This window comes from Gymnoscopelus braueri (genome assembly GCF_963280865.1).
Source record: "Gymnoscopelus braueri genome assembly, chromosome: 6".
In the NCBI taxonomy this organism is placed as follows: Eukaryota; Metazoa; Chordata; class Actinopteri; order Myctophiformes; family Myctophidae; genus Gymnoscopelus; species Gymnoscopelus braueri.
The window spans coordinates 26,209,619-26,228,049 of record NC_137607.1 but is presented as its reverse complement, the minus strand read 5'-3'; the positions used below and the strand labels follow the sequence as shown (position 1 = coordinate 26,228,049).

Below are 18,431 nucleotides of genomic sequence, written 5' to 3'. Positions count from 1 at the left end.
TTCATACAATTTTATCTAGGTTAACTTTGAGTTCTGTGATATCATTTACTGTTTCGCTCTCTGTCTTTATCCAATGTTTCTGAATAGAAAAATGTAAATGCTCTGATCTTCGATTCTTCCATTTTCAGTTGTGTGTGACTTGTGTGTTGTACTGCAGTGAAGTGAACGTAAGCCCGGTCACCTTCACTCTCTCACCATAGACTCCACCTGTACTACTGTGCCACATTACTATTCTGCACCGTCACATCATGTGCCTCTGCCTGGGTGTGTCTGTCTGTGCATTGGGTACATGCAAAAAGGGTCTGTCCCCTTAGCATCAGGCACAGCGCGGTGTTACTCCTACTGATCCAGGCCTCTCTTCTCGCCCAACAGACTCTGCCTGTCACTTCCATCCATCCATCCATCCATCCATCCAGCCATCCCTCTCTCTGTTCATCCCTCCGTCAGGCTGGGGGTTGGGGGGGGGGGGTCCATGGAGACAGCTGTAAATGGCTGAGGAGCTGTGTACCGGCTGGTTTCGTATTGTTGCAGGTAGGAGCAACAGCTTTTGTCTACTTGTGTGTCATGTGGGTGTATGGATGTCTGTGCCTATCCTGAGTTTTGTGTGATTGGATTTGGCTGTGTGTCCTTCAGTATCTCATTGAGGTTATATTAGTGGAGCTCTATAGCTAGGATTCTGCTAGCTCTGCAGGACCTCTATTAAGGGCCAATAGTGTTTGCAGGTGTGACTCCATGGGCTGGTTGCATACAGTAGTTGTGTATGTTGCTATTCCATGTATCCATGTGTCTGTTCATAATTCATCAGCTTCAAGTTTGTTTGTTTTGTTTTGCATAGACCCGTGTGTGTGTGTGTGTGTGTGTGTGTGTGTGTGTGTGTGTGCAGCTGTGCAGTGGGGTACAGTATATCCTTTCCTCAAAGGAGGATGTACTGAAATGGAGAGAAGAAAAAGTAAGAGAATGACAGAGACAGAGTTAGCAAACGAGAAAGGAAGAGAGTGAGAAACGGACAGAGAAGGGAATAAAAAAAGAAACCATGAACTCCTGTAACGCAGTCAAATGCTATATGTCAAAAAATGCTGTATGTTTAATTTCCCCAAGCGTCTGTTCCGTCTCTCTATCTCTATCTGTCACTCCCAGTCCCTACCCTTCCTCAGTTCTTCTGTCCATACATTATCTGCCTCTCCAGTGTCCAGCAGTGGCGAAATATGACCTCCTCTGTAGACTTTTTATGTAATATTATTTGTACTTTATTTTTAAAGCAAATGGAGAGGGCACCGTCTTATGTCTTTAAGCTAACGTTATATTATTTTGCATTACGGAGGTTTCATATTAAATTCTCACGCTTGCGTATCTAGGTCCATATCCAGCTTCGTATCTAGGTCAGCTCTCACACAAACACACACTGTGGGTAAAACATAAAAATGAGAAATATTGCATTTACCAGATCATGTTTTCAGCCCATTATATAACATCAAGCATTGGGTACAACAATGAAGCAGGCAACACTGATCGCGGATTCAGAATATAATTTCTCAATGAGGTAAAGATCACAGCGTCGCGAATCACAATACGGCACGATGATAACTTGCAGGTATGTTGGTCTGTTGGTATGAATTGAGCTTAAAGTTACAGCAAATGCAATCATTTGATAGGAATTAGCAAGGAAACATCCATCTTAATAATAATAATAATAATAATAATACATCCAATTTATATAGTGCTTTTCTGGGTAAGTCGCTTTACAAAACAACAAATAAAAACAACTTTATTAAGAGAACTAGTTGAAAGGCTAAAACCAAACAGACAAAAACATCAAATTAAAAGGCAAAAGGGGTGATTGGAATTAGGTGGGGAATGCGAGTCTGAAGAGGTGGGGTTTGAGGGGGGTTTTGAACAGGGCAAGGGTGCGGCTTTGACCTTGACCTGTGACAGCTGTCAATCTCAAAGACGCCTGACTCCCTCATGGAGAGATATGACTGATACATTACAAACAGCAACATTTGGCATAATTCTTACGGCTAAATCAAATCGGCAGATCTTTTACTAATCCATACTGTACCAAGCCCATAAATACATTTAGTTTTTTATTTTGTATACTTTATTTTTCATGTGGACACCACAGTGATGTAGTCATGTCAACTACAGAGACGACACGAAATACAACGTGAACGTAAAAAAAATACTCTTTCTGGACGCATGTATTAATATAGGTCACATCTCCGAAAAGGACAGCAAGCTGTGACAGACGCTCCTCGCTCATAGTCGAATGCAGGAAGGTTGCTGTATACTTCCAGTGTCCCATGAGGCCTTGCGTGAATTATGTGCATCTCTTCCTGTTGACAGTCATTCAATTCATTTGAGTGCTCCGTGTCAGTCAATAATAATGTGGGAACACAACCTGACAGAAATCAGAAAGGGTCATATTAGTCTGCCTATTTATTTACCCTACAAGATATCTCTCCACACAGCTTATTCAAATTAAATCACACACCCCCTTTTCCCCAGTACGGACTCCCTCTTTTAAGTGGGTGTGGTTATATAACTTAACCTCACAGAAACTATGCCTAAACCTAACCTTAACCCCAACCTTAACCTCACAGAAACTATGCCTGAACCTAAGCTTAACCCTAACCTTAACCTCACAGAAATTATGCCTGAACCTAACTTTTATTTATTTATTTTTCTTATAATTTTTATCCCACGATTTTGTAACCCTTATTTTTCACCCGGTGCCAATTTTCTAAGTGATCCTGGGCGCTACACTCCCCTCACCAGCCTAGGGAGGCCAGGGCCGAGCTCATGCCTCCTTCAATGCATGAGAGCCAACTGACCTTCTTGTCACCTGACAGGGGGGAGTTTCCCTGGTTGGACGTAGTGCGTGGAAGGAACACGTTATTCCAACCAGTTCCTTTCCCCTCCATCAGGCGCCCCGACTGTCATGGGGGAGGCAGTGCCTGAACCTAACCTTAACCCTAACCTTCACCTCACAGAAACTATGCCTGAACCTAACCTTAACCCTAACCTTAACCTCACAGAAACTATACCTGAACCTAACCTTAACCCTAACCTTAACCTCACAGAAACTATGCATAAACCTAACCTCAAAACCACTCCCACTTGGGTGAAACACCGGAAAAAGAGTCCGTTCCCCATTAAGCTCCCTAGGAAATTTGTGGCTACTCTTCAGGATTTTCTAGCTCAGTGGTTCTCAAAGTGGGGTCCAGGGACCCTCACGGTTCCTTGAGGGGGTTCTAAAAGGAACCTTACAGGTCTGTAAATCTGAGAGAGTGCAAATGGACCATTTGTACCCTCTCAGAGTTATGGGGGTCCATGAAATTAAAAAGTTTGAGAACCACTGGTCTAGCTTGTTGATCAGAGTACACCTGCCTTCTTGCCCCTCGGGTGGTTAGGTTTGGCAAATGTATTCCTGACACCACATGACCACCGGAGGGCAGTACAGGAAAAAACTAAGCTTTCCCAGGTGATGGAAGACAAGAGAGATGAGAAGGAGGGAGGGAGTTAGAGGAAGATGTTGGGGGGGGTGGGCAGGAGGGAACACCGATGATGAGGAGCAGTGACTAGGAGGCAGTAAGGAAGGAAGGATGGATGATCTGGGACCAAAAAGAGTAAAGAAACTGGGAGTTGGGGAGGATGAGAAGGGAATGAGCAGGAGGAGAGAGAAGAGAGGAGGGTCAAGGTCAAGTAAGGGGCAGTTGGAGACCAGAGGCAAAAGGGGATGAGAGGAGAGCGAGACGGGAGGAGGGAGAGGCGATGGGGGATAAGGCTGTGGGTAGGCGATGGGGGATAAAGCTGTGAGTAGGCGGGACGGGGGATCCTCACAGGGAGCATATGTTGGGTGTCTAAAGACAGAAGGAGGGGGGTGGAAGCAGGGAGCAAGGCTGTGACAGAATGAGACACACAGTGTGAGTGTGGCCACGATGATAGGGAAAAAAGAGGAATTGAGGATCCATGAGACATGAGAGCGAGGAAGGGAGTCATTGAGGGAGACGGTCTCACATGGACTCCCAGCATGACTTGGTAGAATGCACTATGGGTACACGGAGGCACATGACTGACTCTGTTTGAAGCAGGACTGACACACACACTATCGATTTTCTGAGCGATAATTCCATTATTTTAGTGTAATTATTATTTATAATTCGATTACTTTTTTGTTTCATTGATTAGTCGAGAAAGATGTTTTATAATAATTTGTTCAATTCTTTATGTTTAAATAAATTGATATCTTAAACATTTCAAAATCGATTTGTATGATTAACCACTTAAGCCCTATTTTATACTTCATTGTACATCAGTGTTGGACAAAAACGGCAAAAATAGCAACTATGACTCGTGAGCTTGTAGATCTGCTTTTTTCTTTTAATTTTTAAAGAAACATTTCACCCCCCCCCCCCCAATTGACTATTTCTATTAATATGATTATCAATTATGTGTTTTCATCGATAAAAACTTATATGGAGCTTTTGTGTCTGAACATTAATGTCAGTTATTGAAGGGAATTGATCCCAAATGAAATGTTCACCATCTGAACACACCTAGTGTCAACTATTATGGAAAGATATAATTTTGATTTGAAATAACACACAAAAAACAGACAACTTTCAACAACATACAGCATTATAATCTTTCTAATTTTGGTTAAAATGTCCATGATTAAGAACAAATATTTCAGATTTCAGAATAAATCATTTCTGATGATGTCATTGTGTATGGTTGCTATATACAGTTTAATATTGCATCATTCGTTATTGGTTGATTCCTAAATTGTTATTGTTCATGAATGTATCAGTTTGTTTATTTAGTTAGGTAGATCTTGTGTGAACTAATTGTCAGTCTCCTTTAGTCAGCCTTTTAGAGCTCTGTCTGTCTGTCTGTCTGTCTGTCTGTCTGTCTGTCTGTCTGTCTCTCTCTTTGTTTCTCATGCCCTTTGTTTTAGCTCCATTAGTGGTCATTCCTGGGCCTCTAGCTCCAGTCCATGCGTAAGAAGTACGCACGCACGCACGCACGCACGCACGCACGCACGCACCCACACACACGCAGTCACACACATGCAGTCACACACACACACACACACACACACACACACACACACACACACACACACACACACACACACACACACACACACACACACACACACACACACACACACACACACACACACACGTACACCTACTTCCCATCTCTGGAGGCAGGCTGTTATTTGCCCCTCCTGCTCGTTGGCTGCAGCTGTGGTCTGCGTTGCCATGACGTCACGCTGATCAATCGTTATCCCTGTGAAGAGAGAGAGAGAGAGAGAGAAGCCTGATATACAGTGATGGCGGGAAGCAGCCAGTGAAACAAGCTACTATAGTATACTGCTAGATTGTACTTGAGTAGAGTAATCAAGGAAATGTACTTAGTTACTGCATGTCCACCACTGCCTGTAAGGAAATATTCATTCTACGCAAAATAAGGAATAGTTTTGTGCAGGGCTGTGTGTTACTGTGTACAGAATATTTTTGTACTGTTTGTGTGTATAATGTTGGTGTGTTTCTTCACACAACATGGGTCGTGCCATCATTCACACCTGCTCAGTGTTCTGTCTATGGGCAAACCATTAACGTCATCCATTGCTTGACATGGTTGGCACGCTGCTTTGACAGAAGGTAGGGTAGAAGGGGGTTGGTTGCATGTGTGTGTGTGTGTGTGTTTCTATGTTTTTGCTATATTATCTGCATTATGTTCTCTGCAAGCATACTGTGAGTTAAAGTGTACCTCTGTTAAGTTATGTGAACATGCCTGTATGCTTTTTTGAGTGGTAATATTGTGTGCATACCATACAGTACTGTAGGTGCACGATTGTAATGTGTAGAGAGAGAGAGAGAGGCTACTAATCTAGCTCTCTCTCTCTCTCGGGCTGTAGTGTCAGGAGATGCAGGCTATAAGCCATGTGACTCAACACAGAGCCTCAGGGATTGGCTAAGCCCAGCTGTGACCTCAGCAAGCTGGTCCCTCCCTCTTTGCCCCCCTCCTCCCTCTCTCTGTCTCTCTATCTCTCTCTCTCTCTCTCTGTCTCCCCGCCTCCCACCCTCTCTACCACCCCCCCCATCTATTTTTTTCTCTCTCCAAATAGCCTTTTTCCCCTCCTCTCAGCATCCTCGGCTGATAGTGTAGGGTAGAGCTGCAGCAGTAGCAGCATCATCCATGGCTTAAGCCACAGCTCTGATCGGCAGCCAGCTCGGCCAGGCCCCCTCCTCCTCCTCCTCTCTCTCTCTCCCTCTCTCTCTCTCTCTCTCTCTCTCTGGGCTAGTTGACAGGCGACGTCTAAGGGTGTCGAAGGCTCGCTGTTAGCCGGGGCGTTAGCCACACACACGCACATACACACACACACACGCACACACACGCACACACACACACACGCACGCACGCACGCACGCACACACACACACACACACACACACACACACACACACATGGCTGCTCTGCTGTGATCTATTCCACTGTATCTGAGAGGTATCTGTGTGGTAAACGGGGGCTTCTGTTCTCTCTACCCCCACCTCCTCCCACCCCACCACCTACTTTCCTCCCAGGCTCCGTGGAGATAGAGGAATGCAAATCTGCAACCATGATGGAAGGTAAGACAGCATTTTAATTTATTATCATTCTCCTTTGTTTGTTTCTTTAATTCAAGGTAATCCTCCTTTACACTGTTCTCCATCTATGGTGTCTCGTGTCCTGGCAAGTGTATCTGTGAGTGTGTGTGTGTGTGTGCGCGCGCGTGCGTGTGTCTGCCAGCTTCAAATGTCATAAGCTGCCCTGCTATTTTGAGTGCACACATTCCGGTGACTTGCATGTCATTCTGAGGGAAGGGCACGGGCAGAGTGTCTGTAGCATTGAAGCACAATGGCCAAGCTAATCGAACCGTGTGTGTGCCGAACCGTGTGTGTGCGTGTGTGTGTGTGCCCTATGTGTCTGTGTTGTGGTGTTTTTTTTCCCCTCTCCCCGCCCCTCTGCCCTCTTCCCGTCGTAAAGGATTATTTGGATTTATTGTGCAGAACGGCTTATGTGCCCAGCTGGCTCGCTTGTATAAATTGTCTTTGTGTGGTGTTCGTGGATACACACACACACACACACACACACACACACACGCGCGCACTGCATTATATCTGTTTGCGCTACAAGGCCGTTTTCGCCAGCAATAACGTTCATGTTTGTGACGTGTGTATATCGATCTATGAGTGACTTGCCACTGCTGGGTTGAGAACAAGCACAAAAAAGGAATTTATGGATGCTTGATGTCCCTTTAATTGATGACATCATGACGGCAGGCCAGATCTTGGAGGGATGACTCCATATCTCTGCAGCTGGCAAATGAAAGACTCCCTCCATTCACCCGTGTATCTGTGTAATCTGCCATCTTGTCCTCTCCATCGTTTCATAATGTTACTTTAAACAGTTGCCGTGTGTTTGACCCTAAGAGCCTTATTGCTTTGGGTCTGCCACTGTGTTAATCAGGCATTGTTTAAGTAGACACTGCCAAATAACAATGGGCTGTGTTGCTTTCTGTTAGAATTTGACCCAGTGTGACAAATCCATGTTTGGGAAGCGTAACATAAAGGACATATTTTATGGAAAATTGTGTTCCTCCCTCAGACTAACCTGTACAGCACATTACATAGAATGATAGTATGTCATAGCGTTCATGTTTATTTCATGTGGGTGTTCGCTGTGAGCTAGATGATCTAGGCTGTGAAAGTATAATGAGTTGCTGTTGCATGAGTAATGTTATCATTCAGGCCTATTTATCCCACTGTGTTTGGTAAATGAACTCCACGTGTGTGTGTGTGTGTGTGTGTGTGTGTGTGTGTGTGTGTGTGTGTGTGTGTGTGTGTGTGTGTGTGTGTGTGTGTGTGTGTGTGTGTGTGTGTGTGTGTGTGTGTGTGTGTGTGTGTGTGTGTGTGTGTGTGTGTGTGTGTGTGTGTGTGTGTGTGTGTGTGTGTGTGTGTGTCCTTTTCTGTCTGTTTCTAGACAGGAATGGTCCTTCTAGCAGCTCATTCCCTTTGGCTCTTAACCCACTTTACACTGAATACAAATCTTGGGAAAAATTGTCTCCTGGTATCTCCTTACGTTAAATCTAGCCAGACGTTTAGTGGTGGGCTGGTATCTATAGCCAGAGTGGTCATTTTAGAATAATTTGCATTGTCCAATAGTTTAGACAGACAGTGTGATCTCTCTATGGAATTATTCTCTCTATGGAATTATTAACGGTAGGTTTTTGAGGAAGACTTGTCGTTTTGCTTCATCGGACATACATTCCGTGCATTACGGTGTCTATGGTGAAACCAGACTGAACGAGTGTCATCAATGACTTAAAAGGAGTAGTTCACCCAAAAAATGACTTATTTTTATCGATTACATCACTACCCCATGAAGCCTTGAATTCATGGCTTCATTTGTTTTTGTCGCATTCCTAAGCCATGACCGGGTCATGTGTCAGTAGGACACTCGCCGGTCATCAAATTATTGGCAAAAATATATTGGCTTAGGAATGCGACAAAAATTACAAAATCTCCCTGAATTCAAGGCTTCATGGGTTGTGTAATTGATAGAAAATAAGTCATTTTTGGGGTGAACTACTCCTTTAAGTCTTATTGTCTGGATAGACCGTGTTGTTACCATAAAGATCTATTGTAAACATAGGCTCATTCATTATTTATGTCAGGAAGCACCAGGCCCCTTTTTATCCGTCGCATCATGTTTAATGCCCCATGCTGGATCTCACACAAACACACCAGAGCACAGGATTGGAATAAATGGAATGTAGTATCTAAACAGCTGACATACTGTACTTATACTAGATTAACAGCATGTTTGATGACAATGGCATGAAAATGTGAACTGATAAACTGCAATGGCATCTGTGGACAACAATAGTGTCGTGCACAGGTTCTCAACAGGGTTCCGGGGGACCCCCAGGGGTCGTTGAGGGGGTTACAGGGGGATCCCCAGCTAAATGACTGATAATTAGGAACCAAATCGACGCTTATGGGTCTGCAACCCAGAGAATGTACAAATTGTACAACCATTTTGTACACTGAACACACTGAAGATTGTACAGTGTAGATTTGTGGCCCCAGGGATAAAATCTTAGCAAATGGGGGTTCGTGCATATCATTTTCTTTTTATTAAAATATGTCATTTCCTGTTTTCTTGTTTATACTTGAAAAAGACAGAAAGGGTCGAAACGTCGTATCTGCTGTTTGTCGCAAATACAAAACTTGGAGCATTCAAAAGTGAGTTGCTGGCCCCCACTTAGTTCTTTTTTGCATATCAAACTGGGGGTCCTTGAAATCAAAACGGTTGAGAATCATAGGTCGTAGTGGTGATCCCTCATTTCTGTCAACATGACAAAAATGCCATTTAGGTTTGTCATACCAGAGATGACTTGATGAACTGTCAAGTGCCCTTTGTGTCTCCTCCATTGTTACAGAACACAGTCACACAGGCTTCAGAGTTTGAATATTGACATGCTGACTGAGCAGGTACAGAGTACATGCAAGTCAAGACAATGCTGTTAGGTAAATATTGTATATGGGCTGTGATAGAGTCACAGCTACGACACTGATAACACAATCTGTGCCAGTTTACGTCTGGCCTCCTCGCTCATACAATGTCTGTTGTCACAGTAATGACTGATTAGTTTGTTGATGTATTGGTTTGATCTACTTATGTTTTTTGAGGTTAACGTCTAGCAAATGTTTTGTGATGTGATAAAGGTCACACTGCATACTTTTACATTTATTCCATAACCACATGAACCCGAACGCCCCTATTGTGGGCATGTCATAATATGGAACGTTTGACAAAAATAATAGATCTACAAGCACACAATGCCCTGCAACGCAAGGTTGTAGATCAGCTATTCCCTGCTAAGAGATTTGGTGTAGAGGGGAAAAAAGGAGGGGACCAAGTATAGACCCCTGGGGGACCCCAGTCAACGTAAGTGTTTAACCCATTCAGACCTGAGGCCGATTTTAAAAACGCCTTTTAAATCAAAAAAACATTTTAATTCAAATAAATTACAAAATCCATGTTGCTGTATTGCTTAAACTGCTGTTATTGTTATATATAGTTATTGTTAGCACAGTCTGTGGCGCATGCCACACCAACATTTCGCTGCTTGTACTTGTCAAAATGACAAATAAACCCTAACCCTCTTGTTGTATCTTGACTCTTGAAAATGTGTTTATTTAACTCTTGAGAATGTGAATCTACACTCAGTTAAATTAACACTCAGGATTGTACTGTGTACAGTTGTAACTTAAGTAAAACAAATTTAAACACTTTCAAGATTTTTCTAAAATAGCAGATGTTCCAGCTTGCGGCATTAAGTGACGTGCTTTGAGCTTGTATATCTGCTATTTTTGAATAGCCAACGCTAAAATTGAAAATGACACTGATGCTTTCCCAGTTTTAATGGGTTATGTGCCGGTTAAGATACCATAGAATAACCTGTTGGTGACACAGGTCTGATCACAAGGGAGAGAACATGGGTGGTCCGTGCATGTGAGATTGTTCCATGGCTTTGACAGTCAGGAGCACGGTACAGACTGATACCACAGACTCACCCAGCACTTCAGAGGACCATTCAGGAATGATGAGTCCATGATAGATTCTGAATGATGGTGAGCTGCTGATATGATTATGAATGAGCAGATAGACACCCCAGCTCTTCACTATCAACTAGGGTTGGGCCATATAGACAAAATCAAATATCATAATGTTTTTGACTAAAAAGCCTCAATATCGATATTGTAACGATAATATCGCATTGTGACAATAATATTCTATTTACTTTCTTTCTGTTACCCAAAATGTTCAAAAATGTTTTTGAACATGTTTTTGAACATGTTTTTGAATGTTTTGCGATGTCGCGATTACAGTCCAAAATATCAGACAATGTCTAGTCTCATATCACAATGTCGATAATATTGATATATTGCCCAGTCTGTTTGTTTTTGTTATGGCTTTTTAGGGGGGGTGGCAGGGGAGTGACATGAAGGAAATGGTCCGGCTGGATGGTAATTTAACCCGGGAACTCACTGTCCTAACCAGTTTTTGTTGTTGATCCCTCTGAAATGTATTGACTCCTCTCCTCTCCTGTGTGCTGTCCTGCATGGGCTGCATGTGTCACAGGCCAGGTGTTAGGTAACAGTTACGGGGAAACACGACGATCTGTAAATAGCCTCTCTTCCACTAGAATGACTAGCATAGGCTTAGCGTGGACTGTGTGAGTACTGGATTACTGTCAGGTGTTAAAATTGGACCCTAATCCTGGTGAGCGCTGCTTTTTATAGCCCCGTCCCATGTCCAGCGTGGCTGCTTCTGGGTGACAGAGCTATGAAAGATGGAAGACAACTGATCTGTCCATTGAGTAATTCATTGCTATTTAACAATTGAATGAGCAAGTGCATTAACATGTGAGTGTTTGTGCCAGCTCCCTTTGCTCCCATTTTAAAAATCAACCGCTGTCTATCGAGATACAATAACTGTACCGTATGTCCCTTGGTTGGAGCCATTGTATCTTTTCTTAAAGTGTTTTTTTTAGTAGCAGTTTCTCCCTGTGCCTTTCTGTGGTGACTGTGGGCCCTGTGTTTGTGTGGAGCTACTGTACTGTCACTGGAGCTTTAGTCAGCTAGCCTCCAGGTAACCACACAGACAGGTCCTGGGATGTCTGTTCCCATGAGAGTTTGACGTCACAGGGCTCCCTACATAGTAATCTCCTATGGTGTCAAAATGGACCATTATGGGGTTAAATTAACACTCTGGATTTAACAGTGTAGTCGGTCGGTATAGTGGCATTGTCTGCATCCAACATTCACAAGTCACTCACGCTTGATGCTTCAGTTGTAATGTCCCATTCCTATACTGTACCTATCAGCCTGCTGAATACTTTTAGAGAGGCCCTGTACGTACTTACTGTAAAACTCGTCAGGATCAACCCTACATAAACCCTGGACACAGGAATGTCGAGCAGTGGTCAGAAAGCATCTATGGTGGACTGGATTTCACTGCTCCTGTGCAATCGCATGGTTCAAGTTGGGTTGTTGTCATACTGTTGCTACATACAATACAGCTGATAACATCACAGGCAGTGACATTCCTGTACTCCGAAACTGAGAGCACCATTTCAGTTTCTTCTGTTGAGAAAGCGGAAGTGGACAGGAAACTAAAATAACATGGTCAAACAAAGTTATAGTGTTCAACAACAATGCTATTGTACTAAAACTTTCTTGTATGTCAGGTACAACAAAGTCATTTTCAAGCAGTCAGTGATTTGCTCAACCCTTTGTTTCTTGGCAGAAAATGTGCCTCACCACCAAATATGTCATGGCCCGACCCACATCCTCTTAATGAATAAGAGTACAGTCCAAGTTGAGAAATGGCACGCCACAAGGTACTTGTATTCTAAAACAATAGCAGATTAGTCAACAGGAATATTGTAGAGCTGCAGACACGGCTGCTATTTGACTTTTTATTTTATTTTTATATTTATGTTAAAGGAGTTTTGTGGGCCCCAGGTTCACATCCAAGGCCATGTGAACTTTTGAGTTCAAGTACAGCAATGCTATGGAGTTGTGTGACAGCAGGGCTGCTTGGAATAGTGATTTAATGATATGTGTTTCCTGTGGAGCCCTTAAAGCCTGCCCTGCAGCCAATTTGACTTCCTGCCCCCCCCCCCCTCCCTTATGGTCCAAAATTGTACGTCACGCCTTAGCAACGCTATGGCAACCAGGCGGACTATAGCTGGTCGATTCTCACAAAGGCGTTGTAAATTGCATGCAAGGTAGAAAATTACTCTTCGCCATCTTTTAGGGCAGAGGTCATTAGACCATACTGATTGGAGGATTTGGCTCTGGAGGAATGGAGAGTTGACCAAGCTGTTGCTGCTGTTGTCACTCAGTCATCAAGAAGCAGAGGGAACACAAAGGAATAGTTATGAGTGTATTATGAGTGAAATGTTCTTCCGAGGGAGACAATAAAGTAAACCTTTAACTACAGTATAACCAAAGTGTCATGTTATTGGGGAATATTGGTGCTTTTAACCAAGTACTGTTTCAGGAGCAGATGAACGCACAGGGACACCAAAATCAGTAGGATTGTTCCTCTGGAGATCAAGAATGAACTCAGCAAGTTTCATGGCAGTCCACCTTTTGAGATAATGTACAAATGAACATTTTGGCCCAGTGCTAGAGGAAAGGCAATGGGGTCACCATAGTAGTAGGGATGGTCGTCTGGCGAGCAAACGATGGTCAGGTCAGCTCCACAATAAATACCATGGCAATCCATCTCCATAGACCATATTCACACGGCGGCCATATTGCCATTAAGTCAATGAAATGCCACCCCAGTTGCCACCCCAGTTGCCACAGCAACGCAATGTTAAATTCCAAAATGGCTGCCGTGTGAATATGGACTATTGCATGTTGTTTGGGACTAAAGTGATTGACGGATTGGACAGATGGAACATCCTTACATTCAATGTTGCCACTGGAATCAATGCATGAAAACATCAAACCTGCTTACGAATAAAAATACTAACTAAAAATACGAATAATTATTTACAGCAGAAGCCTCTGTTGTAAATAATAATTATTCGTATTTTTACCATTGTTACCGTAAGCTGCCTGCTTTTAGCACAGAGATTATTCTCCAGCCATAAACCAAAATGAAAAACTCTCTTTTTCTCATGAAAACACGATCATTCGTATCATGTGGCGACCTTCGACCCAGCCACCTCTATAGAATCACATAATAATGGAATAATCAGATTATAGTGACAGTGCCTTACTGTCTTTTTTCAACATTGAAGTAACTACTGGCCATACCAGTTAGGTCTTAAAAATGTGTCTCATGTATTACTTTAGTTTTTGAAATGTGCATATACTGTATACACAATATTATTGCAGCTTGTTTGCTTAATTCAATTTCAAGCTGTTAAATTATATTTAACCCATTCAATCCAGGAACTCATCTGTGTCATTTTAGATTTGAGCTATAACCATTATTTTATACTTTGGCTATTCAAAAATAGCAGATATACAAGCTCATAGCGCGGCACTCGTGCCGCGCTATGAGCTTGTAGATCTGCTATTTTTTTTAAATCATGAACATTTTTGCAAATCTTTGAATAAATTATAAAAAGATATTTTGTTCCACGGACCTCCAGAAGCAAAGATTTGAGTTACAAATGTTCGCTTAAAAATATATATATATTCAAAGATTTGCACACATTTTCATGATTTTTCAAAAATAGCAGATATACAAGCTCATAGCACGGCACTTGTATATCTACTAATTTTGAATAGCCAAAGAAATCTAAAATTACAGGTGCGTTTCCGGTTTTAATGGGTGAAGTGGAAAATTAGAGAAACAATGTAACTTGTATAGGTGACGGTGTAATACCTGTGTAAGTAAAATAACCCATGAATCTAGTGTGAGTGTTTCACAGACAAAGCTGCTGATGACATCAGAAGTTATTTTGGCAAGGTGACCTGTCTGAGTCACCTGCTGCTCATCTCTGAGACACGGATGTGTGAGCGTGTGCGTGCTCACACCTCATGATTGCATGTCATTTTTTTTAAAGATATTTTTGGGGCTTTTCTGCCTTTATTGATAGTACACGGTAGAGAGAGACTGGGAACAGGGTTTGGACTAGGCCCACATTTTTTTTCCCTCCACGACAAATCTCTTTGCCGAAAATAGCCTTTCTACAAGCACACAATGTGTCGCGAGCTTGTAGATCTGCTATCTTGGCCAAACGTTTGCCCACAGAATAGGAACACTAAGGTTAATGTGCATGTTGTGAATGCAGACCTGTGTGTGTGTGGGATACTCTGAAGAAAATAGTCAGACCTCATAGGAAGAGCTCATTGTTGCAGAAACCAGAGTTGAATAGAATGGGTCCTTTGTGGCTGTACTTGACAACGATTTTTTGACAGAGACCCAAATGAACTTTCCCACAACAAAAACATGCAGCGACATGGAGGGAAATTCAGTGCGAATGAATCGTCCAGTTCTTCTATGTCTCACACCTCTGTTCCCTCTATTCATGATAGTTCATCATTCTCAGAGCCTTTTCCTTGCGTAGCACACACACATGGTTGTACACATGGCACGTTAACATTCATGCATGACAGCCCTTTCCATTTCCAATTTGTTCTTTGTGTGCGCATTGTACATACACACGCAGCAGCCACACACGCTTATGTAATGGCACGCCTCTGAGATACAGACAGAGATAAACAGGCATGTTTGTGTAATCCAGTGGTAGCTGCTGGGAGAAGATGAGGTTCCTTTACGGAGTGATGAAACCTCCTCTTCATTTTAGAAACCTGATGTGAGAATCAGGCCTGCTTCCTTATTCGTGTTGAGTGTGGTCTTTGTGGAATAAGGCAATATTCTGTTCACATGCATTGTGTGAAACTACAGTCTACTTTCGTCAGGGTATTTCATTGCATATTGCAACGATGTCCACACAGCTACAGTAAACAAACTAGACCTGACACGGCAAGGAAAAACTGTAGGCTATGTCTGGTTATTTCTGTGTGCTCCCCATTCTGGTGGTCTGGCATGTTAAACCCATTGACTACGATTTACGGTATTCTTGACATTACTGCCGGCCACTTTCCAAAGCATGCATCGTTTCTTAGATTTTTTGCGGAAGAGACTTTATTCTGTTCATGTCAGTGTGGTATCAAAGTCAACTCACAGAGATGTGCAACTTGCTTGAGATAGGTAACTCAACACACTAAAGGTCACTTTGTGGTTGGTTAGTTATTGTCAAAGTTGTCTTATCGTTTTCAATGCATTTTAAAGCATGGATTGATTTGAAAAGTCTAGCCGAAGGTTGAAAGGTTCCCAGACAGCAGATTGATTTACGAAAGACGTTACAATGTCCATGACTTATCAACTGTGCAACAATGTTTAGCCAACATTGACTCAATGAATTCAGTTATGTTTTAATGACTTTGGGGAATATTAAATCACATGTAAAAATCTAAAACAATGTCAACAATGACAGACATACTGACATTGGTATGGACCTGTAACACAAACCTACCCGGAGATCAAAAGAGCATTCCATCTTCTGATTTATTCAATGGTTAAGGATGCATAGACACACACACGCGCGTGCCACTGAATTAACAACAGCACATTGTATCTTCACCTCTCTCTCCCTCTCTCTCTATGCCTCTGTCATTTTATTTTATAGGGGACTGAAGACCCTGTCATTGGTGCATCATTTGAACAGCCAGTGAGATTTGCTCATTTATCAGCTAGGAGGCAGCGCAAAGACTTCTATTAATGACCTCTACCATATTATGAGAGGCAGTCGAATGAGTAGATATAATCCACGTGTGTGCTTTCTCAGATTTCTCATGGTTTGTCAACAGTTTGTTGTAATATATGTTTTCTGTTTTCTGTCTCTGTCTGTATCTGTGTTCAGGTCACACACTAGATCCTTTCTGAAATGTCTTTCTCTATCGAAGGACCTCCCAGACACACACACACACACACACACAAACACACACAAACACACAAACACACAAACACACAAACACTCACACACACAGAATCAAGATAAAATAGACTGGGCTACGTGAAAGAGAGGGTGACAGAGTAGCAAAGATATAAACTGAGAAATATAGCTGACGGGAGTCTCTGACTAGAAAAAGGGGGAAACACAAGCAAACACATCACAACGGGGAGTGTCTGATATTCATACTGTAGTAGAGAGATAGGGAGAGAAGGAAATTTAGGGAGACGGATTGGCAGAGATAGCATGAGAACTAGTCGGGACAGACTATGATAGCGTCTATGCCTCAGAGGGAGAGGGGTGTACAGAGAGAGAGAGAGACAGTGAGGCGGTGGGGGGGTTGTTAGAGGATGTAGACAGTGGCTGCATCCCATTTGCTTTTCATATAAACACTCAGCCCTCGGATCAAATGAACACTCAATGACGTTTTAACCTTCTTCATTAAGAGGTTTACTTTGTGTGAGGGAGTAGGGGTTGCCACAACAAACTGAACTGACACAGCAGCCGTATGCCCGATTTATACTTTGTCATACGATGGATTGCCACACCGAAAATAGCCAACCTACAATATCACACTGTGTTGCGTATGCAACGTATTGTAAGATTGTAGATCAGCTATTTCCGGGTACAATAGAGCATAAATTGGGAATTTGATTATTTACAAACCACTTCCTGCCTGTCAAAACGGCAACATTCCATTGCATTAGGAGTGATATCTGTGCTTGAACAGATATGATGATCACTCACTCCGAGGGTGCACTTGTAGTGAACTTGACCTGCATAATTTATGGATTGGACCGATACTGACGAGAGAAAATCAACATCCGTTTTTTTATGGGAGGGGCGAGGCCTGAGGGGAATTAAATAGCCTGAATGGGATTCAGCCATGTAATCACCATGTGCCTTTTGTTGCGTCACATGCTTGCATGTCCTCCTCACTGGGCCATTTGGCATCTTATTGGCTCGTAAGCGGGCTTTTTTGGGGTTACTGTATTTAACCCTTATTTAACTTGGCAACCTGGCCAAGAACACATTCTTATGTACTGTGGTGGTAGTTGGCTGTACTGCACCTATTTATGCAACAAGCAAGAAGGTGTTACTTTATAAAAGTGGGTTTATGACTGAAAGCAGTAGTTTGAATACCCTAATAAATGATTGCACCTCACCCCGCCTCAGCAATTACTGTTTAAATGTCCTTTGGGTATTGTATTTTTTATTGGAGATCTTGTACTCAGGATTTGTCAACTATACAGTATGTGGATAAATAAGACCAGTTTATTTACTGAGGCAATACTTTAAAGCCTGAGTGTCTGCTCAACCATACCTTTTGTGAAATCATATAGCTCCCACATGTTGATACATGGAACCCCTATGGTCACAGTTACACACACAGGCACGCAGGCAAGTACACAGTATACACACACACACACACACACACACACACACACACACACACACACACACACACACACACACACACACACACACACACACACACACACACACACACACACACACACACACACACACTCGCATACACACACACTCGCATACAGAATGATGGCTGATGATGGTTTTTCATTCCAAGCCCATTAGATCCCCAGTGATGCCAGTACTGCTACCCGTGTCGCTCCTTTTGTTCTGTGCCACAAGCCAGCACCTCACACGAACCCTTTTTATCTGAGAACCCTCCTCTCCTTACTCTTATCTAGAATAATCTCTCTCGCTCTCTCGCTCTCTCTCTCTCTCTCTCTCGTGTGTCTCCCCTGAGCGTCTCTTATTTCATGTTGTCCTTCTCTTTCCTCTCCTCTGCTCCTTTCCTTTCTTC

General features: G+C 42.8%; 1 protein-coding gene across 10 annotated transcripts in view; it reads left to right on the top strand.

Annotated features, from left to right (window-relative positions):
* The first annotated feature begins 440 nt into the window (after positions 1-440).
* The window catches only part of sgip1a (SH3GL interacting endocytic adaptor 1a), a 74,372-nt gene continuing 56,381 nt past the window's right edge, over positions 441-18,431 (top strand). For 6 of the 10 annotated variants that reach the window (XM_080431851.1, XM_080431850.1, XM_080431848.1 and 3 more), the window contains exons 1-2: positions 443-531; positions 6,594-6,638. In XM_080431851.1, coding sequence (XP_080287977.1) covers positions 489-531; positions 6,594-6,638 — 88 coding nt within the window. In that variant the 5' untranslated portion in view covers positions 443-488. Of the gene's footprint in view, positions 532-6,593; positions 6,639-18,431 lie in introns of all 10 variants that reach the window. The other 4 variants (XM_080431853.1, XM_080431855.1, XM_080431852.1 and 1 more) reach the window with 2 other exon arrangements.